The sequence below is a fragment of the Chroicocephalus ridibundus genome, chromosome 1, assembly GCF_963924245.1.
Source record: "Chroicocephalus ridibundus chromosome 1, bChrRid1.1, whole genome shotgun sequence".
Taxonomy (NCBI): Eukaryota; Metazoa; Chordata; class Aves; order Charadriiformes; family Laridae; genus Chroicocephalus; species Chroicocephalus ridibundus.
The window spans coordinates 205508241-205533079 of record NC_086284.1 but is presented as its reverse complement, the minus strand read 5'-3'; the positions used below and the strand labels follow the sequence as shown (position 1 = coordinate 205533079).

Here is a 24839-nt window from a genome sequence, read left to right as displayed (position 1 = left end):
CCGTCGCTAAGGCGCCCTGCTAATAGCACTTCTCTCCTTCCACCTTAGGACCCAACCCGGCGGGCAGAGCCGGGGTCTCTTCGCCGGTTTTCCCTCCAGGGAGGCGCGGCCGAGCCCCGCACCGCAAAGCAGCGGCCCTGCGAGGGTAGGGGTAGGGCCGGGGCGCGGAGGCGCTGCCACCGGCAGATGGCCGCGGCGGTCGGTCGGTCTGGAGAGCTGCCCGCCGGCCGGGCCGCGCTGGGCCGGGCCCCTGCGGCGGCGGGGCCGGCCGGGGGCGGGCGCAGGCAGGAGGCCGCCTCCGCACACGCGGAGCCGGGGCGGGCCCGCGCCGCTCGCTCCCGCCGCCGTCTCCGCCTCCTTCCCCGCGGCGCTGGCGCCTGGCCCGTCCTCCCGTGCCGGCGTGCGGGTAAGTGGCACCCCCCTCCCCGGCTCCTGCCTGGCGGCGGGCGGAGGCGCGCCCTCCCCCGGCAGCCGCGGCCGCCCCGAGCTCCTCGGCGGGTGGGAGCCGCGGCCTCCGCGGTGGGGCCGGCTCCCAGCTCCCGCTCCCAGCCCGGGCGGCCGGGGGGGCGGGCTCGGCCTTAGCGCAACTTTCCCCCACGCTTGCGCCGGGCTTTCCCCGGCCCGCTGCGGGGCTCTGGCGGCGGCCGCGTGGTGCCGGAACCCCAGGGGCAGCCCTTCTCTCCCGCCCTTCCCCGTCCTCCCGCCTGCCCCAGCCCCTCTCGCCCTGCCCCGGGCAGCCTCGGGGCTGGCAGCGGCAGAGCCGGGCCGCGGGATCCGCCGCCGCTGCCCCGACCCGGCCCTCCCGGAGCGCTGCTTGCCGCGGCTGCCCGGCCCGACATCGCCGCGTAGGGGCCGAGCCGCTGCCGCCTTCCCGGGCCCCATGGCCGGCAGAGGCTCCCCGCTGCCGGGCGGGTTCCCCGCTGCCTCCTGCCCCCGTCCGGGGGGGCTGCCTTCGGGCGCTGCTGTATCATCGTGCCCTCTCCTCGGTCGCCTTCGTAATCCGATCTACCTCGTCTCATGAGAAACCAGCTTCTTACCCGTGCTCCTGCTCTTTTATTTATTCTTCTAAGTAGGAAGTAGCCTGTGTGCCTGCCTGACAGGTACCTCGCCAGAAGTAATCACGCAGCATTTCTTGCTGGGAAGAATCAAGCCCTTTATTTGAAGAAGTAAATCCAGTCTCTGCTAAAAGATGGTCTCTGTTTAAATTGCTGCAGGGTTGCTGTTTATGCAGATTTGGGCTTTTATGGAAACACCTGTTTGCTAGTAAAAGGACCAAGATGGTTGAGCAGCTGTCAAAAAAATAAGAGGCACCTTTCACAATTCTGCACAAGTGAGACAGCGTGTGCCCCACTCACTTCAGCTTGCTCCGTCAAGTAATTATCTTGCAGAAATTTTTCCAGGTGATGGCCACCATTTGGCACAGGATAGTACTTTGTTGTATGTGAGTCATTCCTCTGCTGTGAGAATAGGCCCTGTCTGGCAACTTTGGAGTATTTGTAGCCAACATTGAATTATTCTAACAGTTTGGGTCATTGAGTAACTAAGTATTACATTTTATTTTAAAAGTATTTTATTTTAGAAACACGAGACTTGTCTTGTTACCTTCTTTGTCAGGTGTCTTAGAGGCTTTTGCTGTGCTGTGTGGTGTTCTGTTCGCCATGTGAAAACATTCACAAGCTGTCTGGAGGCCTTTTCCACAACAGTGCTTTATAACCCACGCTCTGTAAATTTGAGAACACAGAAGAAGAATCTGGAAATGCTGGTAAATTGCTTCTCTTGCCTATGATTTTTTTTTTCTTTTTAAAGAAGGATTTTATGTACTTTCATTTTTATTTGAGGGCAAACTGAAATTGGTGCTTTCTGCTTGAAGGTACATTAATTTGCTAATTGTTCTCTTTCTTCTGCATGTGTTCTGTCACTCTTCTCTTCAGGCATCACATACACTTTTTTTGTAAGTGTCTCCTTATTTCCCTTCTGTCCATTCTTTTTTCTAGCATCCGCTTTCAGTTCTTCGTTTGAGCAAAACATTTCAAGTGTTTCTAAAGCAGTTGTGCCTGCTCTTATACAACTGCTGAGGCCTGGGTTCAGAGGTGGCCTGTTTCTGTAATGATCAGATGTTTTCATAGCAAGTTTTTTTTTTTGCCTAAAACTTTCTCAAAGAGTTAGTTTTCCTCTGTTTTTCAGATCTGAAGGTACTGGTTCTGCTGACACAAAGGTTGCAGCTGAAGTTGCCAGGGAAGAGTCAGAGCTCTGCTCCGCCAGCGTGAGTACTCGTGTTGTTCTTGGAGATCGTTTCCCTTCCTGAAATTTTTGTTGTTTTGTTTGTCACACTCATTCAATGATTTTGTTATCTCATCCCTCTTATCTTTTGGTCTGAATTGCTGCCGCTTTGAGTCTTGTGTGGGCTTGTATGTGTTAGAAAAGATGAAGGTACAAAAGGAAGAGATGAGATTTCAGGTTCGGGGGAATTGAACCATCTGCTCTCAATCCTTGCAAGTTGGAATCTTGGTAGAACAAGGAATAGTCGAGAGTGGTCATGTTTAACAGAAGGCTTGGGAACAAAAAGTTTCTTATACACTAAATAGCTATCGACAGTAGAGCCTGTGTGCGCAGGGCTGAATGCAGCTGTGGTAAGAGTTGGCAAGAGTGATGATGGTGGTAAATGTTTGGTGTAGTATTGAATCCTGCTCTTCTGTAGCCTAACATGCATGCCGCCTTGGGTGGGTATTAAGTCCCCTTAATAACTCCCTTCTCTCTTCCCAAATACATATTGTTTCTACCTATACAAAAATCTTTACTTGATGTTGAACTTTAAAATGCAGAAAGTTACATGGTTTTCCTGAACTGTTGCAGGGCACAGAGTCCTTGGAGTGAAGAGACTATGTATTGATACTGCTCTTAAGCAGACGGGAAGTAAGCCATTCTTGTTCCTCAGGGCTTTCTATCCTACACTGTGCCTTAAACATGGAAACTGTAGAAATGAATAGTCTATCCTTGAAACGTCCTCACTCTGAGGATGATGTGGCTAATGCAGATGAAATTAAAAGACAGAAGACCTCAGAGAAGTCAGAGACAGGGAACGACTCTGGGCAGAGCATTGAGACTGTAACAGAACAACCTGACAAATCTCTGCTTGAGGACACGAAAAATGAAATAATCCCCCATGAGGAAAGTGAGGAGCAGGAAGACGAGGAACTAGACGACAGTGATGAAGATGGAGATCCAGAGAGCTTTGCAGACATGATGAAGCATGGACTGACAGAAAGCGATGTTGGCATAACTAAGTTCGTTAGCTCTCATAAAGGGTTTTCTGGAATCTTAAAAGAGAGGTAATTCTTTATCTTGTTATGTATATATTAATTCCTTGTGTTAAGCAGTTCTCCGTTTTGGTTTTCTGACTCGAGGATGCAACTGGATTATGTGCAGCCACTTGGGAGGTTCATGACTTTCTTTTCCTAGTGCTGAGACTGAAAGAACGGTTTAATTTGGGACTTTTCTAGGTTGTTGTGTTTTGCTTTTATTTTTCCTCTTCTTTCCTGTCAAATGGAGCTCTGAAGAAAGAAGCTGTGTATGGGTAGAAATACATGATTACCCTGACCTTTGGCCGTTTGTCTTTCTGTCTGGCAGCAGCATACAGCTTAAAACCTTATGCAGTACATCCATCTTTTGTACTGCTCTTCAGTGGTAATACAAGATGCGCTGGAGAATGGTATCGAAACCATCCCTCTTTGCTTCTCCTTTTCCTTTCCCTGAATTTTTTGTGCTAATGTCTTTAAACGTGTTTATTGTCAGATGGTTCATTAGGCTTTAAATTGTAGTCTGATCGGTTGTAATGTCATTTACAAAACATAAAAGGAAATGTTATAACCCAGGATGTGGAATTTTACACTACGTATTTAATAAGATGTTTGGGTTTTAGTAGCTTTTTTTAATGAAACTTCTAGGTTTTTTTTTTAATTAAATAACATCTCTGAATAAAACAGAAGCCAAATACAAAAACTCACTGAAGTGAGAGTCATTGTTGCCCTGACGTACCAAAGCAGTTAAGGATGCTTCGTTTACACACCAAATTGTCCCTGTTTTTAAGTACTGGCTTCACCTATAGATCGTTTTACATAATAAAGTGATATTATGTACATAATAGGAAAAAAAAGTGATATTAAGTACATATTATGTATGTATTTAATCCTTATATGCAGCATTAAGCAGCTGCCATAATCCTTTACTGGGGAACACAGTCTGTGCTGGACCTCCTTCTGTGAAATCTGCCAGTTTTGAGCCGAGGTGGCCAGAGGTAACTGGGAGGTAGAAACATTCGTGGGCTCATGGTTTTTCTTTGATCCTATTTTATAACACCTGTCATTAATTTACTCCTGGTGTTTGGTGGTGGCAGCCACTAGCATGTCTAGACAGCTACAGATAATAAGAGAGAGGACACAATGCTGCTCAGGAAGGTGTTCTACCAATATGATGTATGGCAAACAGGGGCTTGGGGGAACCGCAATAGAAAGTTTTGGTGAAGTTTCCTTCATCTTTCAACATTCATAGACTACAATTTTTTTTTTTTTTTTTTTTTTTTTCCTTTACAAGTGGATGCTACTTAAAAATCATTTAGCAATTGCAACATAGACTGTCTGTGTTCTGTTAAGGTCAGGGTGTTTTTATTATTGGACATAATGACTTGATCAAAAGCGTCACAGTCGAATTCTTCATTGCTATCACAGAATATGCAGAATAACTGTTTACTTGAAAGGTGTTCTCTGTAACTGAATGTATGTAACAGAGCTGAATTTGTCCCCTTTCCTTAAAGAGTGATTCACAGGCACTTCATTCTGCAGGTTATTTGAAGTGACAGAGTTAATGTATTTGTGTTCACCTCGTAGCAAAGCAGTAGATTCTTAATTGTCAGTAATGACTGGGATTGAGGATACGCATTACTAATCTCTGCAAGCTAGTGAGAAAATGACTCAGTATAACTACAGCAGGTGTTTGGTTATCTGCAAAGAAGTCTGCTGTGTTGAGATATGACAGGCTTCCTTCTGTGTTCTCATGGTATCCTTCTGAGGGGTGAGAACAGGTACAGCTTTCTCATGGTTGGAGGGTTTTTTACGTGAATTAAATTAATTGAATTCAGAATTCCTGAATGAATTCTGATAAGAAACAGCTTTGTGGGAAAGGACTTTATGTGATTTGGGATTTCTATTTTTTTATTACAATTTTAATGGGTGTTTCTTCCTATCAGATACTCGGACTTTGTTGTTCATGAAATAGGCAAAGATGGACGTGTGAGCCATTTAGATGACTTTTCTGTTCCAGTGGATGATGAGGTAAATTTTGAGGTAAAGATTTGGTAATGGCTATGCTCCTTAAGCAAAAACATTAAAAAAGCTGAAAGTTGTTCCATGAGGGTTATTGGTTGTTCTGTCTTTCCCCCCCCCCTCAAATATGTATTAGGACCCATCAGAAGAAACGTTTACAGTTTTGTCAGATGAAGACAAGCAGCGTTTAGAGGAGCTCCAGCTTCTTAAGAATAAGGAAACTAGTGTTGCCATAGAGGTAAAATTATTAAATGATATGAAGTTTGGGGGAGGGAGGAGGATGAGAGAGTGAGTGAGTAGAAGGTATGTGTTTTCTTGTGCACGTAAGGTGTAAGAGCAGTTTGAGCATGATGCAGCGGGTAATACCAGAATGTTTCCAGTTTAGTGTTCAATTCTGTAAAGCCTTACAGATACACTCAAAATTCATGACCGTGAGTTGCCATTTTGATTTCAGTGGTACTGTACACATGAATTCACATACACATCTTAATTTCTGTCATGTTAAAATTTTCTTGCAGTATTTTTGTTTTCTGTCTAGTAGTAATTTATAGGATAATTATATAAGAAGGATTAAATAAAACATCCATCCTGATGAAGGACTATTTTCAAGGTCAGTGTTTAGTGATTTAATAGAAAAGAAGATAAATATGCTCTTCTGTAACAAGAAAAATAAGAAGGTACAAAATGAAATTAAAACTTGGTATTTTTAAACATCAAAATATTCTGTATATTAGAAGAATAACTGTTGAGCTAAATTTGGGACAAAGAGATGAGTAGGATTAAATCTGGTAATTTCAAATAAGCATTCACACATTAAATAATCTTATCTAGCCTTTTTTTTCCTTTAATGCATATAGAAAAACTTAGTTTTGCTAGAGTTTTCAGTAGAAGGGGAAATCTTAGTAGGCACAGAAGAGAAAAATAAATCTTGAGAATTGTCTTTTATGAGTGTTCAGTCTGGGATTTATAGCAGAGTTCTTTATTGTTTTTCAAGCTAATTTTAATGAGTAGGCCAGACTTTTAAAAGTATACCTATTTGTTACTTTAGTGTGATTTGGTAGGTTTTCTTTAAGCCTGCAAAATTTAACTCTGAGAAAATCCCTCCCCTTTAGTGTTGCTTTATTTGGTTTCTGCATGTGCATGTATTAACACAGGTAATTGAAGACACCAAAGAAAAAAGAACAGTTATCCATCAGGCTGTGAAGTCCTTGTTTCCTGGACTGGAGACTAAAACAGAAGATCGAGATGGAAAAAAATACATTATTGCTTATCATGCTGCTGGGAAAAAAGCACTGGCAAGTGAGTTTCAGTGTCACAGCAGTTGGGTAAAGTAAATGCTGAAATTATCCCCAAAATAAAAATCGTTAGTAAGTACTTCAGGTAGAGCGTACCTCCTAATGTAGTCTGGCTTTGCTTTTTCTTCTTTGCAACTGATGCTGTGCATCTAAAACTACTGGGAACACAGGAGTACCTAATTTAAATTACTACTTGGGTTTTTTTTTTTTCAAATCATTCATCAAACAGAAACATGTTAGAAGGGAGAGGATCTTTTGCTATTCAGTGGGTATAGGCAAAATAGGGACTTTATTGTCAGTATTGTTTGAACTTAGCTTTCACGAACTTACCTGGATGTGTGCATTGTGGAAGTAAGAGCTGAAATGCATACATTACATTGACAGTCAGTGTAATCTTGGCTGTTTGAGAATCCATGACAAAATTCTCAATGACTGGAACAGAGACAAGCACCTTTTTTCTTCTCAGAGTTATAGATTTGTATAAACATAATATATTTGCCATGATCTTAAAGGCTGCTTCTGCTTCCAAAGCTATTTATATTTGCAGAAATTTGTCCTTATTCATTATAAATCACAGTTACTATTCTGGAATAATCAAAGTAATGAAGAATTTTCAAAATGAAGTATTATCCACCTTAATCTTGCCAAATACAGTTTTGGTCTACATTTTTTAATGTTACTACAAACTTGTTGCTACTGTAAGTAGCTACTACAGTAGCTACTGTAAGTAGAGGATTGTCTGCATGCAGAATGTTGCACATTTAAGAAAGGTATTAAGGTTTGGTTTGGCTTAAACTGATTGCTTTCCTATGACACTTCATCCTACTACAAATGACAATATGTAAACCTAGCCCTTTTATTTCCTTAAAGATGAAGGAGATGGAGAAAGGATAAGGAGATAATATAAAAATGGAAATAACACTATCTCCACATTCAATTTATTTATTATTTTTTAAGGTTTGTTCTAAGCAAATATGGGAATGTTGTACTTTTATTGGTACAGTTATAATGTGTTATGTATCTTGTTTAACCATGTTCAGAAAACTTGTATGTTTGCATGCTTTATGCATGGAGTATGTATACTTACCAGCACAAAATTCTCCTCAGCCAGTTTTGTCTTCTGTTGGTTTGTAATGGTTTTACCTCCACCTTTGTCTTCTGCTGCTTCTATTCTTTAACCATTGTTACAGTCAAGTGGTTGTTATTAAGCTGACCAGTCTGATTTAAGAGATACTGTGTAAAAGAATTTAAATATTTGAAATATGCTGAAAAGAACTTAGTTATGTGTCTCTAGGTTTCAAACATTATCTGGAGCACCATCTTGTGATGCAGGGCAGCACCATGTATTTAAACCTGGATTACTAAATTGTGGTTCTACAAACACCTGTGCACGTTGGTGGAAACGTGTGCAGCTTCAGTGAGTGTGTGTAAATGCTTATGAATGTCGGATTTAAGAGTGCAAGAGTCAGGATTATATTTTTCTTTCGTATTTATATAGCCATGAACACATCTTAGTCCTGAGTGGGTTCCCCAGGCAAGAAACATCTCAAAGTGTAGAATATTTGAATATTAGCTGTGATACCTGATGACTTTTGTTGATAACGTAAAAGGTTACCAAATCCTAAAATCTGAAATTAGAAGGTGCTTTCTGTCTATAGTAAGTTTACACCCAAAATACTTAAAATACCGCCTTACTAAATTGTCAGTAAACTGCTGTTTCATCGTTGTCCACAAATGAAGTTTGTTGCATCTCCAATTGAAGCTTTCCATATGTTCACTGTTTGCCTCTGCACGATTCCATTGCATAACTGTCTAAATTGCTGTCATCCACCACCTAACTGTTGGATGCTCCCTAAAGCATAAACAATCCCATAACCATAAACCTGCATGTTCACCTCTAAAAACCCTTCGACAGTCTAAAAATTAAATGCTACTCTCTTGTGCTCTTTATGCTATGCATTGGGACAGAGGTCAGAACTGCAACAGGTAAGAGATGTTGACATTTCATGCTAACAAAATGAAATGCCAACCATTATGACCTCCTAAATAGCGAAACAACTGGCCAAACTAGTGACAATTAATTCTTTAAAAAACCCTACACATAAGTAATGCTTAAAATTCCCTGAAAGAACCAAGAATTGGGCTTGTGCTGCCTCTTCTTCTTAGTGCAGTATAGGCAGTAGTCATTCAGTGCAGAGGAAGCCTGTCTGTAATAAATGATGTGAATTACCAGTTTTGACAATACTGTTTGACATCTATGGTAATTTTTCCATTGATTTCATTAAGCCAGGTCTTTGTCCTTCAGCCTTGTATTTCAGACACCACTATCTGTATTTAGACAACTTTAAAAGTATATCTCATACATCCTGGTATTAAAAAAGGGCTTCCAGCCCTTGAGTTGTAGCAAAAGGTTTGGAAAAGGGGCTTGGAAATACGATTTTACTGTCAAAAATGTAACCTGACTCTGAAACATAGCAGTAAGGACTGCAAACTGTCCCTCTGGTCCATCTACACAGTTGAATAGTTTGAAGTATTGGGTGAGGAATAGGCACATGGCTGTGATGCCCAAAGCATGAGGAGCCCGTTGGTATATATAGTATCTATAGAGTCCTTTTTAGTCTAGCCCAGATTGCGGCTCACTTTGTGAAGGGTGTTGAAATTACTGTGTGCAAGATGAATTAGTTAAATTTAAAGAACGATTCCAGCTGGAGAAGACTTTCCTTGTCTATCACGCTCCATCTTCCTCTCTTGCCTTCTAATTACGGAGTTCGTAATGAAGGACCTTGCTCTTCAAGCTTTATTCAGAGTTTCATTGACTGTGTTTAAGAGCAGTGGTGGCTCAGAAGGGAGACCAGCAGGAGCTTGAGGTCTTCTAACAGGCTTTGGACCATACTGCTCAGTTTAGGTCCTAGGAAACTCCATAGCAGGGGCTTTGCTTAGAAACTGATGGTACAGGTCAAGTATTGCTGTAATTTTTAAGTGACTAAAAACTAAGTGTTTAGTATTTTATACTGTAACATCCAAAATTGTTTTTGTGGAAGTGTGTGTATGGATGGCAGCTTCTCAAAAAAAGTAGGAAGAATTCTCTTTTACCAGAAACTTTCCTGAAAGTTAAACATTTGCTGTCTGTGGGGGATATGTGGGCTTTATTAAACTAACGTGAAGAAAAAGAGCAAAATTTCCCAAGAACTTCCTTCCTGCATTGGCGTTTATGTACTGGAATAGGGCTGGCTTTTTCAGTTAGCTTTTGCTGTTACGAAAGACGCTTAAACCTTTTTTTGTACAAAACCAGGAACGTCTGCTTGGTGGCTGCCAAGAGATGAGGGACTTCTTATTTAAAACAAAACAAATCCTTAGCTTTGTTCTTACAAAACAAAGAATTGATGAACAAAGCACCTCAAAATCTGTTGCTAAACCTGTGTAGACTCAGTCCCCCTTCCCTGTAGTGCCATCAACAGAGAATGATCATAAAAGGAAAGTCTTACTTCCGGAGGCTTTTGTGTGCAACAGAAGCTTGACAAATGCATTGACAGTTTTCTTCCCTCTCCAGAAAAATGCCGAATAATTGTACAGAATTGTAAATCAGTTGTTAGTCTGCAGGAGATGGAGTTATCTCGCCCTCTGGCCTTCTCTAAACACTGCGCGGTATCTGGCTGGAGTGATTTGTTAGTGTCTCTGTTGTGCCAGATCTCTCCCCTGCCCCCGTAGGACTTTTAAAAAAATTCACCTTATACTAATTTTTTGTGAGTATACTTTTTTTTTAGTATACTTTATTTTTTTTACTTCTTTGTGGAGATACAGCCCATGCTTTTGCATGACACACACAAAAAAATCCTACAGAAATTAAGAATATGTTAGTACTATAAATAATAATAATAATAATTGTAGTCTTTCCACAAACAGGGCTCCAGTGGTCCTCATCTATTATTACAGATGGCACTAGGTGAAATGCTGAGTGGCTTTTATTGCTGAAAGTCAGCATAATTATAATGTTTTTGAGAAATCCAATCAGGTAATATGTCAGTTGAACGATTAGGGTATATTTTTAGATAATTTCATGACAAAAGAACTGTTGCTGTTTCATTCAAGATTTTCTAGGTGACAGAATTTTCAATGTACTTTGCAGCTTTTCCTGTCAGTAATTCACTTTTTTTTTTTTTTAAAGCAGAGGAAAATTAGCAGAAATTGACTCTTGCATATTTGTTTTAAATGTAGCTGCAATGGCAAAGTTATTTGAATTTTAAAAACTTACACTTTACGGATTTTTAACCTTTTGTTTTTAAAGATCCAAGAAAACACTCTTGGCCAAAATCTAGGGGAAGTTACTGCCACTTCGTACTGTACAAGGAGAACAAGGATACTATGGATGCCATTAATGTCCTGTCCAAATTTTTAAGGTAAGGCTGTGTTCTGCCAGCCTGGCTAGCGTGCAGTCCTCCCCCGACGTGTTTCATGTTGCTGTAAATGTTATGCTTCAGAATTATGTAAGAGCAACACGAGTAATTACTATTGCCTAATTTCTAGCCGGTGTGTGGTTTTGCAGTGTGGGTTTTTTTTGTCTGTTTGTTTGTTTTTTAAAAAGTAAGTTATTTTAGAATATCAGGTTTTAAACTTGTAAGTTTTGGAAGGAGGCGAGAATGCAACAACATGATCCCAAGAAATTTAAAAGACTGTGCTCTACTACTTCAATGGAAAAAGGTCCACAATTGATGTTGACTGATCTGAGAAAGGCTTGGCAGCTCAAAGCCTCGATGTGCGTAACCTGAATTAAAAACCAGTTTTCTCCCAGCGTGTGAATATATGCAAGTATGTTATGAACCTGTCAGATATTGTTGTGATAATATGCTGATCAGTTCTTAAGCAGTTACAGTTGATAAACTGTTGTTCCATGTATTAATCTCTCCATGGCAACACAGGCTTAGTTCTTTTCACTCCATCAAGTGCAGCAACAAAAAGATTTGCCAAAGGCGTGATGTGAACACAGTGAATTGCAGAGGAAGGACTATTTTAAAATTGGGTCACTTCAGTGATTTACTTGTAGAGAAACTTACCCACTTCTCCCCTCCTTTTCCCTTCCCCCTTCCTGTCCAAAAGTAAATGTTTGTAATCTAGACTCTAACCAGTATACTACTAGTATTTGTATTTGAGAACGGAATGGTAGGAGCACAGTTTGGCAGAAAAACGTATGTAATGACAATCCTGCTACCCCCTAGTGCCCGTAGCTGGAATAACTGGGAATATTCCCTGTGTAACACAGGTTGTAGAGTACAAAGTGGAAAGGAAATTTTCCTCTCAAGGAAAGAAAAGGATCAAATTTCAAATTATCTTCTCATATTCTCACATAGTGTGCATGCATGGTATTCAAACGGACATGTTATTTGAAGTTTAAGGAAGAAATGGATGTGGGTTTTTTTTTTTTTAGTGAAACTAGTGGTTGCATGTTTGTGCATTGAGTGGATGTGTGTAAAGAAGTACTTCAAAGCTTATATTCTGAAAGCACAGTTGTGGTAAAAATGAATCTGTCTACATATAATTACTTATAGATGAGATTAGAAGATGTCACGTCAAATTGTAGGGTAGTTCTGGGGAATATATTTATATTTTCTATTTGTAATAGAGAAGATTAATAATTCTACATAATTATGCTGATGATTATGTTTGACCTATGGCTATTTTAATATACATAATATCTGTTTCTGCTGCTTTTAAGAGTGAAGCCAAACATATTTTCCTACATGGGAACTAAAGATAAAAGGGCTATAACAGTTCAAGAGATCGCTGTTCTTAGGTAAGTGAAAGTATACTGGAGTATTTGCGCTCCTACTGTGATAGCTTGAATATCTCGCTAAATACCTTGATGACTTAGAGTGCATGTGTGTCCTGGTTTGAGGTAAAACAGAACCAATTTTCTGATTTGTAATTTTACTTTTTAGCTGGGCCTCTTCTAACTGACTGAAGTCTGAAATTAACAGCGTATTGTTCAGAAACTGTTCACTCTGAGTGATAAGACCTGGTTATACCAAGGAATGGTGTGCACAGAGGCTCTTGCTTATCCTTATTGCTATAACAACCAAGGGCAGCTCACTTCGCTGCTTGCCCCGTTAGAGGGTCGGAAGCGGAGAAGCGTAGAGGGGTCCCACCTGCAGGGAGGAGCAGACGGGACAGGAGACCCAAAACTGACCAACAGGGTATTCCATCCCATCTGCATCACGCTCAGTATAAAAGCTGAGGGATCAAAGGGGCAAGGCTGCTCTGGCTCGCTTTTTCTTCAATGGCCGACGTCTGAGGAGGACCCTGTCTGTTCGTCTGCCTTTGATCGCAATCCAAGCATTCCTGACTCCAGTTCTGGAATTCAGCTCCTGTCTGTCGCTGACTCCAGTCTGGGACTTTCCCTGTGTCTGCTGATGACGCGATCGTCATCCTGGGAGCTGGATACAGTTTTGTATATATTGTATACTTTTTTCTTTAATTTTTATTATTCTATTATTATTTACTATTTTCTTATTTATTATTATTTTCATTAAAGTAGTTCAGTTCTTTTTCTAAACTCCTAAATCTCCTTATCTCTTCCACTCCTCTCTGAGGAGATGGGGGGGGAGGGCCATCTGTTGTTCTGATTGGCCAATCCGGCCAAAACCATGACAATGTGACACAAATGGTCCTGATCTTAATGAAGATGCTATAATCCTTTTTTATTTCATGGTGATTGCTAGTATTTTTAGTCAGTGGTGCTCTGAATCATAGGCTGGATACGTGCATTTGGCTGAAGCAGGGCGACAAATTGCCTGTGTGCTCTTATGCTGCATGGCTGCTGTGCAACAGCAGAAAAACAGAATAACACAGTGAAAATTATGCCCTGTTTCCTTCCTGACTTTAGTTTCCGCCTTCCTCCAGCTGGAATCCTATTTTCTTTCTCAAACTGAACTCTCTGAACAGCTCCCAAGAAGGCTAACCATAACCACTGCCGTTCCTCATCTGCGAGTAGCCAGAAGGGGCAAAAAATGATGAGGAATTTTTCCTGCCTTAAGCTATTCCCTTAAGTCACCTTCTAAGAGAAAATAAATTTATTTTGTCATATTCCAAGATAATTACATGGTTTCTGGGCACCTGAAATTAGTGTCACATCTGTAACTGAGAATGATGGATGCCTCGAAGTTATATATCACCATATCTGTTTAGCTAGCTGGAATATTCTGCCTGGACTACTATTTACAACTCTTCGAAAACCACGCTACTCAAGTGAGGAATTCCAAGGTTTGAGAGCCAGAAATTTGATAAAATCCTTGTTAAAAGGAGGGTGTTCACTACTTAATTGTTCATATCTTTCCTCCTAGTGGTTTGCGTGTGCATACGTTTGCATATATAAAAGCAATTATTAATTTGTGAATTGTGAGAAGCCCCAGGTGCTCACTGCTGCAGGGCAGGTTTGCAAAGTGATGATCATTAACCAGACTTGTGGTGTAGCCATCTCAGGTGCTGCTCCGTTTACTTTTAATGTGATCACATTTAACGTTGTGTGCAAGAGCTTTGGTGTGTTGTAAGCATTGACTGGGGGGGAACTTACTGATTTGCGGTGCCTATTCAGTAGTGACACAGTGCCTGGCTCCCCTGCGCAGCCTTGGAGGAGGATGGTGCAGGAGAGGAGGCGTTACCATTTATCAGCCCACACTGAGCCGAGTACGCTGGCCGTGCTACTTGATAAGCTTGTCCACCCTGGGATAAATTTTAGCAGAAGTGTCAAAGAGCAGCTCAGTGATGCAGAGAACAGGGTGTGCTTCCAGAAGTACTAGCGACAAAAATGGCAGATATCAGCGACAGATTGGACTTCATCTGCACTAAGCTTACCCAGTGGCTAATTACTTAACTCTGAGTTCATGATTGTGCTAACTGGAGGGTATTCATGGTGTAGTTACTCAAATAAAGCAGAATTCAGCTTGTGGGATACAGTATACATCGATATTGCAACATACTTTTTTTGAGTTCATGCTGTAACACAGGCGTGAAAAGACAGAACTAACAGTCTTTGTTACAGTATAAATTTTCTCTTGTATGAGTAGCCTTAAGAATTACCAGTTCTTTTCTTTTAGCTATTCGTTAAACTACTTTGAAGAGGCAACAGTAGAAAATTGGGGAAACTGGACTCGCTGCATTTTGTTTTGAAGTGCCGGCATTTCTGTATTTATGTAATTATCTACTTTTCTAAGCACAGGTTGGTCACTGTTGTCTATTTCTTTTTAGAATCACTGCACAAAGACTTGCTCATTTGAATAAATGTTTGATGAACTTCAAATTAGGAAATTTCAGTTACAAGAACCATCCACTGAAATTAGGAGAACTGCAAGGAAACCATTTCACTGTTGTTCTCAGGTAATATGTTAGTATGCATTTAGAAGTTCTGTTAGATTTTTGTTTTTTTTTTTTTTCTTTAAATAGATAAGACACATCAGTGCATCTTGTGTTAGGAAAAAGAAGAAAAGTCCTTCTATTGGCAGGACTCTGTTGAATTTGATATGTGATATGTAATGTTGATGTTGAGCTTTATTATGGGGATCACAAAATAGTGTAAGCCCTTAATAATATATCTATAACTTTTTTTTTAATGCTAGAAACATAACAGGAACTGATGACCAGATAGAGCAAGCAATGCACTCCCTCAGAGAAATTGGATTCATTAATTACTACGGAATGCAAAGATTTGGAACCACAGCTGTTCCTACATATCAAATTGGGAGGTATGTTTTGCTTTCATCCCCCCCCTTCTTTTATTATTGTTTTGTTTTATTTTATTTTATTTTTATCCCTCTATAACTTCTAAGGTATTTTGGGGAACTTTTTTCTAGCATATTGCATGTGCCAGTTTTAATTTTAGATTCAAGAAAGAACTTGTTTCAGGCCTGGCTTCAACAGGTATCTTGCATAATACCACTACTTCTAATATTGCATAAATCTAAACACTTCTTTTTTTTTTTTATATAAGTTGGCTAAATCTCCTTAAAATGTATTTAGTCAGTTCTTAATACACTTCCCTGTTTGAATCTTAGAGCTATTCTACAGAACAATTGGAATGAAGTAATGGATTTGATATTAAAACCACGACCAGGAGGTAAGGGCTGAAAAACGATACATTAAGGGTTTCTGTCTCTTCCTCCCCCAAGAATCGTATGTTCAGGAAAAACACTTTTAGATTCTTTTAATTTGAAAGGATGTTTTGTGAGGACAGCTTTGCATATGTAAAACTTGAGCCAGTTTAGCAATGGACAAGCAGTCCTCAGACTCTCTGCCTTTCTGCTTCTCTGTCCTTGCTGTGCAGTTTCTTGCAGCAGGAGTGGAAAGAGATGGAATACTTACACACAAGCCTGCTCAGATTCCACGTGGAGCCTTCCACTATTCTGTCATTCTGCTAATCTGTGTAATTACCATGACTAAACTTGAATTTTTCAACTGTTCTAACAAAGGGCGAGATGGATGTTTTTTTTCATGTGTAGTTAAAATATTTTTATTTTGCATCCTTGTTCTAGCTGAAAAGGGATACTTAGTAAAATGCAGAGAAGAATGGGCAAAGACTAAAGATCCAGCAGCAGCCCTCAAGAAACTACCTGTAAAAAGGTGCGTGGAAGGACAGCTTCTACGCGGACTCTTAAAGTATGGAATGAAGAACATAATCTCTGCATTCGGCATAGTGAGTGTAAAAGTGGTGTGGGGTATTTGAATAAACGCTCTTTTGATGGTGTCATGATGAATTTGGAATAGACTCATAGATACTTGATGAGTAGAAGGTTATGTGTAAAATCTTTACGTTTATCCAGCCTTTTTGCTTGAAGTAGTGCTGCATGGTAACTGATGACATCTGTAATTAATGTATGCATAATGAGCTTTCCGATTTATACAAGTCTCTGGTACGCTGGAAGCAATACAGTTATACTTAGTAACCATGTATAAGACAGATCTGAGAATTGTGCAAAAGTTCATTATCACAGTTTTTCTCTTGCTTTAAAAGTATGAATCAAGCTGATAGTGTGCTAATGAGTCAGCTTGGCATAGAGGTGGTGGGTTTGCTGTCATTTTCAAGTACTGTAATCAAGATCAAGTCTTCGGAGAAAATACCTCATCACCAGCAAACTACTGGGCCTATTGTAGGAGCTGAGGAATAATTTCTTGTTTGTGAAGAAGATAATTAGTATAACACTGTGCTTTCACATCTGCAGAGTTTACTTAAGATTTCGTGAGGCTGAGCGTGAATTTAGTGTTTTGTAATAGCCCCATGTGTTTGAGCTGTTGAATGAAGAAAAAAATTTAAAAAAGCTTTTTTTTAATTTAAGCACAGGATTTTTTTTTTTGTGCATATTTCAAACATATAAAAGCACTATTTCTTCACGTACCTTTTTCCCAAATAATGAACTAAACCCAAATCTGTATACCAAGAAATTGTGTTAGTCTTTTGCTAGAGTAGGTAACATCTCAAATATATGCCTTTTTGGTTATGATTCAGAGAAAAAACTAAAAATACAACTTTATAATGTTTCACTTTTTTTTTTATTTACTTCTAGATACCAAGAAATAATCGTTTAATGTATATTCATAGCTACCAGAGTTATGTGTGGAATAATATGGTGAGCAAGAGAATAGAGGAATACGGGCTTAGAGCTGTACCAGGAGATCTCACACTTAAAGGAGGTAAAATCAGACAAACAAAAAGCCGGCCGGGCTCTGTAGTTCAGATTCCTAGGAAAACAAAGCACATATCTGTTTATGTGATACTGTATACATGTTCTCTTTTCCCTCTCACTCATTTTGGTTCAGTGATTTCTGAATCCATTGGCCAGTTTTAGTCAAATTTTACAAGGAATGGGAAGTTACATAATATGCTTCCATGGGCTGTTGGTTTGCTTGTTTTTCCAAATAGCTGGATAGGGAAGAGAGACTGTGAAGGACTGATTGTTCTCAAAAGTGAACTCAAACCTAGATGAGCTATGGAGGACTATGGAAGTATGTGATGAATGTTTTAACCACAGAAGTTTTTGTTTGCATTAGTATCTTGTAAAGCAGAGACTCCCCTCAGTTAAAACTTTCTTCACTTGGATTTGCTCTGGCGTTTACCTGGGCTGAGAATCAAGTGGTTAATTTTAAATTTAGCTAATGTTAACTGTCTCAGGTATCCATGCTGGTAACTCTTCATTTTCTGTCCTGATCGTAGCCACTGCTGTTCATATCGAAGAAGGAGATGTTGATAACTACACTATCCATGATGTAGTGATGCCATTGCCTGGATTTGATGTTATTTATCCAAAGCATAAAAGTAAGTCTGACTGATAACTGACATACTCAGTCTGAAAATGTAAGTCTGCTTTAATCCTGTTCTTAAAAGGAAGATTAGATCTATGCAACCTTGGTGACCATTAAAAAAATGCACTATTTCAGAGCTCTGATACATTGCTGTCAGCCTCTCCCATTGTGATAATAATAGTCTGCATTGTAGTTTGTTTCATTTAGCATAAATCTGTTTCAGATTTATTTTTAGTTAGTAGCTTTTCCAAAGCAAGAAATTTTTTACTGAGGCACAAGGGGAAAAAAAGGGTGAAATGTTAGTTGAAAAGTGTATGCATTTAATTTTTAAATTAGAAAACAAACCAAACTTCTAGAACTTGGAACCCAAGCAAACACCTGAAGTTAGGAAAAAGATCCGTTTGTTTAAATATTGAGCAAAACAAATATTTAAAAAAAAAAAAAAAAAACAAACCAAAAAAAACAACAACATATCTTTCATCTCCTGTATGTCAAGTGCATTGGATGTAAATTGTTTTTAATGGAATAGGTTGAGTGGTCTATAATTATCTGCATGCAACATGATGTTATTATAAAGGAATAGAGTTGTAGAATCATTTTGGTTGGACAGGACCTCAGAAGGCCATCTGGTCCAACCTTTGGTCAAAGCAAGGTTAGTGCTTTATTCAAGTCAGCTTGCTCAAGGCTTTGTCCTGTCAGGTCTGAAACTTTCAAGAACAAAGAGTCTCTAAGTTGTCCTCTAAGTCTTCTCTAAGCTAAAAAAGCCCCGTTCTCTCAGACTCTCCTCACAGGGCATGTTCTACAAGCCCTGGCCATTGGGGTTGTCCTCCATTGGACTCATTCAAGTTTATCAGCATCGCTTTGTACTGGACACGCTATTCCAAGTGCAGTCTTATGAATGCCCAGCAAAGGGCAGTAATTGTTTTTCTTGGAGTAGCTTCTGACTAAGCTTCTGTTGCTATTAGCTTTTGTTGCTGCCAAGGCACTCTGTTAATTCTCCTTTCCACTGGGAGTCCCAGGTGACTGTCAGCAGAGTCGCTCCCTAGCCTGTACCATTAGAGGTAATTACTCTCAGGTACAGGACTTTGTCTCTGCTGAATTTCATGAGGTTCTTCTTGGCCCATTCTTCTAGCCTGCCGAGGTCCCTCTGAATAGCAGTCCTGCCTTTGGGTATATCAGCTGCCACCCTAGCTTGATTTCATCCACAAGCTTGTTGGGATGAATTCCAGCTCATCCACTTACGCTGATAAATGTATTTACCAGGACACATCCCAGTTCCTTGAGGAACTCTGCTTGTGTCGTGGTTTTTGCCAAATTGGCCAATGGCTGGCGACAATGCTTCCCCCCGCCGCCCCCAGCCTCTCGTACACAGAGGGGAGGAGGAGAGATAAAGAGATTTACGAGTTTAGAAGAAACTAAACTACTTCAATGAAATATTAATAATAAAATGGAAAATAATGAAATGGATACAGTATATACAGAACCATATTAAGCTCCCAGGATGACGTCACCGGCAGGCACTGGAGAAGTCCCAGACTGGACTCAGTGACGGGTGGGAACTGGATTCCAGAGCTGGAGTCAGGAACCCACGGATCGGGATCAAAGGCAGATGAACAGACAGGGTCCTCCTTGGACGTCAACCATTGAAAGAAGAGCAGTTGACCCTTTGATCCCTCAGCTTTTATGCTGAGGATGGGGCAGATGGGATGGAATACCCGTCGGTCAATTTTGGGTCACCTGTCCTGTCTGCTCCTCCCTGCAGGTGGGACCCCTCTACACTTTTCCGCTTCTGACCCTCCAACGGGGCAAATGACGAAAAAAGCTGACCTTGGTTGTTATAGCAATAAGTATAAGCAAGAGCCTCTCTGCGTACCCTTCCTAGCACAAATTGTCTCATCACTCTGAGTGAACCGTTTTAGACACAACATGCTGTTAATTTCAGAGAGTGAGAAGAGGCCTAGCTAAGAAATAAAATTACTGAACAGAAAGTTCATTCTGTTTTACCTCAAACCAGGACAGCTTGTAATGAGCTTCTAGGTGGAGCTCAAACCAGTAATGACTACCCTTTGAGACAATGAGCCAGACAGTTCTTTACCCATCTAGCGGTCCACCCACTGTAATGTTCTAACCTTGGATACAAGGATGCTGTGGGAACACATCAACAGCCTTGCTAAAGGCAAGGTAGGCAATAGTCACTGCTCTCTCCTCATCCACAGATGTAATAATTGCATCACAGTAGGCAGTAAGGTTGGTGGGCTTTTTGTTTCTTTTCCTTTTTCCCCCTTTGGTAAAACCGTGCTCGCTATTGTTTTCATAGTGTGCCCAGAAACGTATTCCAGGAGGATTAGCTCCAGGTTTTTTCCTAGGGACCAAAGTGAGCCTGACTGTTCTGTAATTCTCTAGATCATCCTTCTTGCCCTTTCTGAAGACGGGTGCTACACTTGGTTTTCTGCAGTCACCTGGGACCTTCCCAGATCTCCACAATTTTTCAGAGATGGTAGAGAAAAGCCTTACCATGACATGACCCTGCTTTCTCTTCCTGTATCTTCTTCCACTACTGGTAGTCCCTCTCTTTCCTGAGAAGGACTTGCCCTGGGAGACCTTGCTGGTCAAGACTGAGGCAAAGGAGGCCCGTCTCTAGACCAGCTGCCCCATTTAGCAGCAGGCTTTACTTCTTGTATTCTTTTATTCCTGATGTTGCAGTTTTGACTCTTGTTGCTCTTGATGTCTGTTGCTGATTTCAACCATAGCTGAGCTTTGGCTTTCCTAACACCATCATCCCTATGTGCCTAGACAATGTTTGTGTGCTCCTCCTTTGTAGCCATCCCTAGCTTTTACCTACATATGAGCTTAGGCATGAGTTCCCTACTTAGCCAAACCAGTCTCCCAATAGACATGCTTGTTTTCCTCAACATTTGGTTGAACTGCTGTTGTACGTGGCTGTCCTTAAAAGGCCAGTCAGGTCTCTTGAAACTGTCTGCCTGTCAGAGCTAAGTCCCAGAGCTGGGATCCCATTTATCACCCATCTCTGAAACTCTTGGAAGGTAAAGATCTGTTTTTGAAGAGGGGTGGCACTGAATCACTTTGAGTTAAAAGATTGGAAAGAAAAGCTGCTATTTTTTACATTCAGTGTACTTATACTGGGATTTGCCCACAGTAAGCCTAACTTATACCTGTTTAAAATTTCCAACTGCATGAAGTTTATGCACTAGAAATCAAAGGTTGCCAGACAGCATTTTAGCTGCAGTATATTCTTGTATTTCCATTGCCTTCCCTCTCTTCCCAGGTGTGCATGCACACACCCTTATTTAAGGAAACAAGACTGTAATAGAATTACTGCTCCTGTTGGTGGTGTACTTAAAGGTCCCTACTGGCTAATTTCTTCAGAGGGCTCCCTTCACTCATTTCTCTCTGCTGCTTTTTCAAAAATAGAGCAATGGGTAGTCTGACCCGTTGTATTTTTCCTCCGTATACCTGATATTAGTCTTGTGAACTCAGATAACTGGAAAGCATGTATGAGATGCCAATGAAATGCCAGTAAAATATTTTGTAAATTTTGTTTTCAGCTGAAATTTTGGTTTGTTAAGATTTTTTTCTTGGTTACTGCCTCTACTGATCAGGTTGTAGTAGCAAACATTTTTTTAATAAGATTCATAATAAGTAATTTAAACTTCTGTGTAACATTTATCCCATATATGCTGCAAACTAGTAAATATAAGGGAATGAATGATCCATGAAAATGGGCTGTTTCAATAGGCTGCACTATCTGCTCTCCTAATAAGTATTTTCCTCTCTTGCAGTTGGCGAGGCCTACAAGGAAATGCTAGTAGCTGACAATCTCGATATCAACAACATGAGGCATAAGATCAGAGATTATTCACTTTCTGGAGCCTACAGAAAGATTATCATTCGACCTCAGAATGTCAATTGGTAAGTAGGAGGATCAAGGAAATTATACTTGAATTGACAGCACAGAGTATATGTGGGATGACTAAGTATGAGAACCATTAGATTGACCCACAGGACATACGTGTAGATTGAAGCATAGGGAGGGAGGAATCTCTCTGCATTTCCCTCGTGGGTTTTTTTTGCAGTTGAACCGTAGCCTTATTTCTTCCTTGGTCCTCTGGTTCTGTGATGTAAGAGTGTCAAGACATCTGCCTAGTTGTTCCACTCCTTGCAAGGGCTTGCCCGTACACTTCACAGATAATTAAGTTGAAACCATGATAGATAATATTAAAAACAGGTTTTTTTTTTAGTCTTGCTGTGAGAAAGTTGCTCTCCAATTACCTATCTGTCAATCAGTAAGATTTGTATCACTTAAACCTACTAAATCACTGTTGTTAGAGATACAATCTAGTTGTCGTATGGCAACTGAATAAATACCTTTTAAACAGGTATTTAAATGTACAAATGTGCAACTGTGTCCTGTACAAATACGCAGGACTTCATCACTGATGCATAGAAAAAAATATAGAGGGTTTAGGAGGGAGACAAAAAATACAAATGTTTACACTTCATTTTAATTAGTGATGGTTTAAAGCTTATCTGCTTCCCAGTTACTTTTTCAGCCTTGTCATTACATATGGAATTTCTGTTCAATGAGTGGCAGAAAGTAGAATATGTAATTAAGCCCTTTCAAAATGAAGGCCCCTCACCCCCCCCCAAATATTCTTAAAGTTGACGCTGTTCTTCCCATAATTTCATAGACTATACTTCTTGTATAGCTGGAAATCCTGACAGCCCATTAGAGAAAGCAGATGAGTTACACAAAGCAACTTCTCACTAACTTACTATTTTTTTTTTTTTATATAATCTTGGATCAAACTGAGCCGAGTCTTCTACATAAAGCTTTATCGGTTATTGCACCATAAATGCCGCCTTACCTTATTTTATTAGAAAATCAATTCCGTTTCAGTTGTAACTGCCAAATGGGCATAGTAATAGTAAATAATATTATACAAAAAATAACAATTTATAGAAAATAGTAATATATAATTTTTATTCTAAATAACTAAAAATAATAATTAAAAAATCTTATCTACATTATAAAGGGAGGTTGTTGCATATGATGATCCCAGAATCCCGTTATTTACTACGGATTTGGATAAGCTGGAAGGAAAACCATTACCAGTTCTTCCTACAGGTAAGGAAGGATTTTTCTGCTGATGTTTGCAAAATAGAAGTTTGGTCTGTCTATTGCTTTGAACCGACACATATTGAAAGGTCTTTTAAGGAAGAGCTTTCATTTAACTAGACTGTTAAGCAATTGTATTAAAGATATCCAAAGTTAGCTGTCTAATTAAGGACCCTTATTTCTCAAGAGTGCCAGCAATTCTGCCAGCAGTCTGTATTGACAGTTACATTTTCTTATAGACATCTGTAAAATCGAGTAAATGCTTAGCAATAAACGTGCATGAAGTAGGTATTCATGAAGATAGAATTAAGCCACACTTGTCTGTGTGCTTGAGCATGTATTATTTGTGCTGAACATAAGAGACTACTCAAATTCTTAACAGAATTCAATGGATTGTTTTTTTTTTTTTAAAACTCTAGTCACAATGTCTTTTGACTCTACCTTCCACAAAAAGTGAAGGGAGACTAGGAATTCCATTTTGAAAAACCATAAGTTTGGTTTGGTTTTGAAAGAAAACCCCCAAAACACCACTTCCCTGCTGAGAGAAAATGTTAAAAAGAAGTTGCTTTATAAAATTAAATATAAATTATAAGATTTATAAAATGGATAAATGGATTGCAAATGGGAGGGTGGTGATGGTGGTTTTGTTTTATGGGTTGGGAAGGGTATGTCATGGAAAATTTTAGTCCAGTTTAAATAGCATCCAGAATAAGCATTACTTACTGCCCTTAACAGCTCTTTTTTTTTTTTTTTTTTTTTTTTTTTTTGATTTGTGTCTCCTCTTACGCTTTATGATAGATGGTAAATTCAGGGCACTAAAGATGGAGTTCTCCCTTCCCCCATCCACTTATGCTACCATGGCGATTCGAGAAGTTTTGAAAATGGACACAAGCATAAAAAACCAGACACAACTGAATACTACCTGGTTACGCTGAACGAACTGCAAAAATGATTTGATTTTAACATATGTAAAGTGTTTTCATATTTACATGTTCTGTACAAATCTTTAAAGATTGGTAGTAAGAGATTTGTATTTTTTTAAGTTTTTATTAGTGCTAGCATTTAACTTCAGTAGTCATTTGCAAGATGGTGACTGAAATATAATATAGATCTTAGTGACTGGTGCTTTTTAATGAATAAGTTGCTTGGGCTGTAACATGGTTGCATCTTTAAGAAATGGGCTTGTAATAATTTCAGACCTGGAAGAATGTTTAGCTTCCTTTTTTCTGGGGGCGGCAAGCACTGAATGTTTTTGTGAGTTCAGCACACCTTGAAGTCCCTTCAAATACATTAAATTGCAGCTTAGGAAAATGAATTACAACGAAATTTAAGGTACCATTGAACACTTGTATTGCAGGAGGGTTTGCTGGTACCGCTTGTGCTGATGCTGTTAGCAAGGCTTTCTATGGGCTGTAAAGATGTACAGCTGTTTTAATTAGTTCATCTTTTTATTGAGAAAAGACTTCTGCTTTACTAACACATGTACCAAAGAATGGGTACTAACAATAAATTAACCTGAAAGCCTAAGCGTTTATCAGTAACTACTTCCTTTACACATTTCATGTATCCATTGCTGGCAGCAAAAAATATATTGTAAAACGGTTCTCAAAAGGCACTTTTCAGCCTGTTTCCAAACCAAATAAAAAGCTTGCGTTGCTAAAATCCTGTCAGCAGAAGCTGTGGGATGCCGCGGTGTCTGGAAGCCTCCTCCCGCCCGTGAAGTACCTCGGCTGAAGCGGCGGCCCGAGCGGCACCAAGCGCTGGAGGCTCCTCAACCAGCGGGACTGCGGTTTCCGCACAGAATCT

The 24839-nt window shown here is 39.9% G+C and overlaps 1 protein-coding gene across 5 annotated transcripts; it reads left to right on the top strand.

Annotated features, from left to right (window-relative positions):
• The first annotated feature begins 295 nt into the window (after positions 1–295).
• Positions 296–24693, top strand: PUS7 (pseudouridine synthase 7). 5 transcript variants are annotated; one of them, XM_063323459.1, is made up of 19 exons: positions 296–406; positions 1615–1762; positions 2185–2263; positions 2854–3329; positions 5243–5339; positions 5455–5556; positions 6473–6617; positions 8582–8599; positions 10899–11010; positions 12324–12401; positions 14852–14980; positions 15220–15345; positions 15655–15716; positions 16132–16292; positions 17161–17287; positions 17808–17909; positions 21697–21826; positions 22951–23042; positions 23832–24693. In XM_063323459.1, the coding sequence occupies exons 4-19, from the start codon at positions 2965–2967 to the stop codon at positions 23966–23968; spliced, it is 1983 nt and encodes a 660-aa protein (XP_063179529.1). In that variant the 5' UTR covers positions 296–406; positions 1615–1762; positions 2185–2263; positions 2854–2964; the 3' UTR covers positions 23969–24693. The 5 variants fall into 5 exon arrangements, with proteins under 5 accessions (XP_063179529.1, XP_063179528.1, XP_063179530.1 ...); XM_063323458.1 differs by lacking the exon at positions 296–406 and adding an exon at positions 859–1100; XM_063323460.1 differs by lacking the exon at positions 296–406 and adding an exon at positions 860–1100 and having other exon boundaries at positions 5243–5327; positions 23832–24692.
• Positions 24694–24839: the final 146 nt, after the last annotated feature.

Bases quoted from the DNA above. Each gene is read 5' to 3' on its own strand.
- PUS7 (XM_063323459.1), top strand. From the start codon at position 2,965: ATGGAAACTGTAGAAATGAATAGTCTATCCTTGAAACGTCCTCACTCT. The intron at 5,340-5,454 runs GTAAAGATTTGG...AATATGTATTAG, and splicing joins ATGATGAGGTAAATTTTGAG to GACCCATCAGAAGAAACGTT. The intron at 16,293-17,160 runs GTGAGTGTAAAA...ATTTACTTCTAG, and splicing joins TAATCTCTGCATTCGGCATA to ATACCAAGAAATAATCGTTT.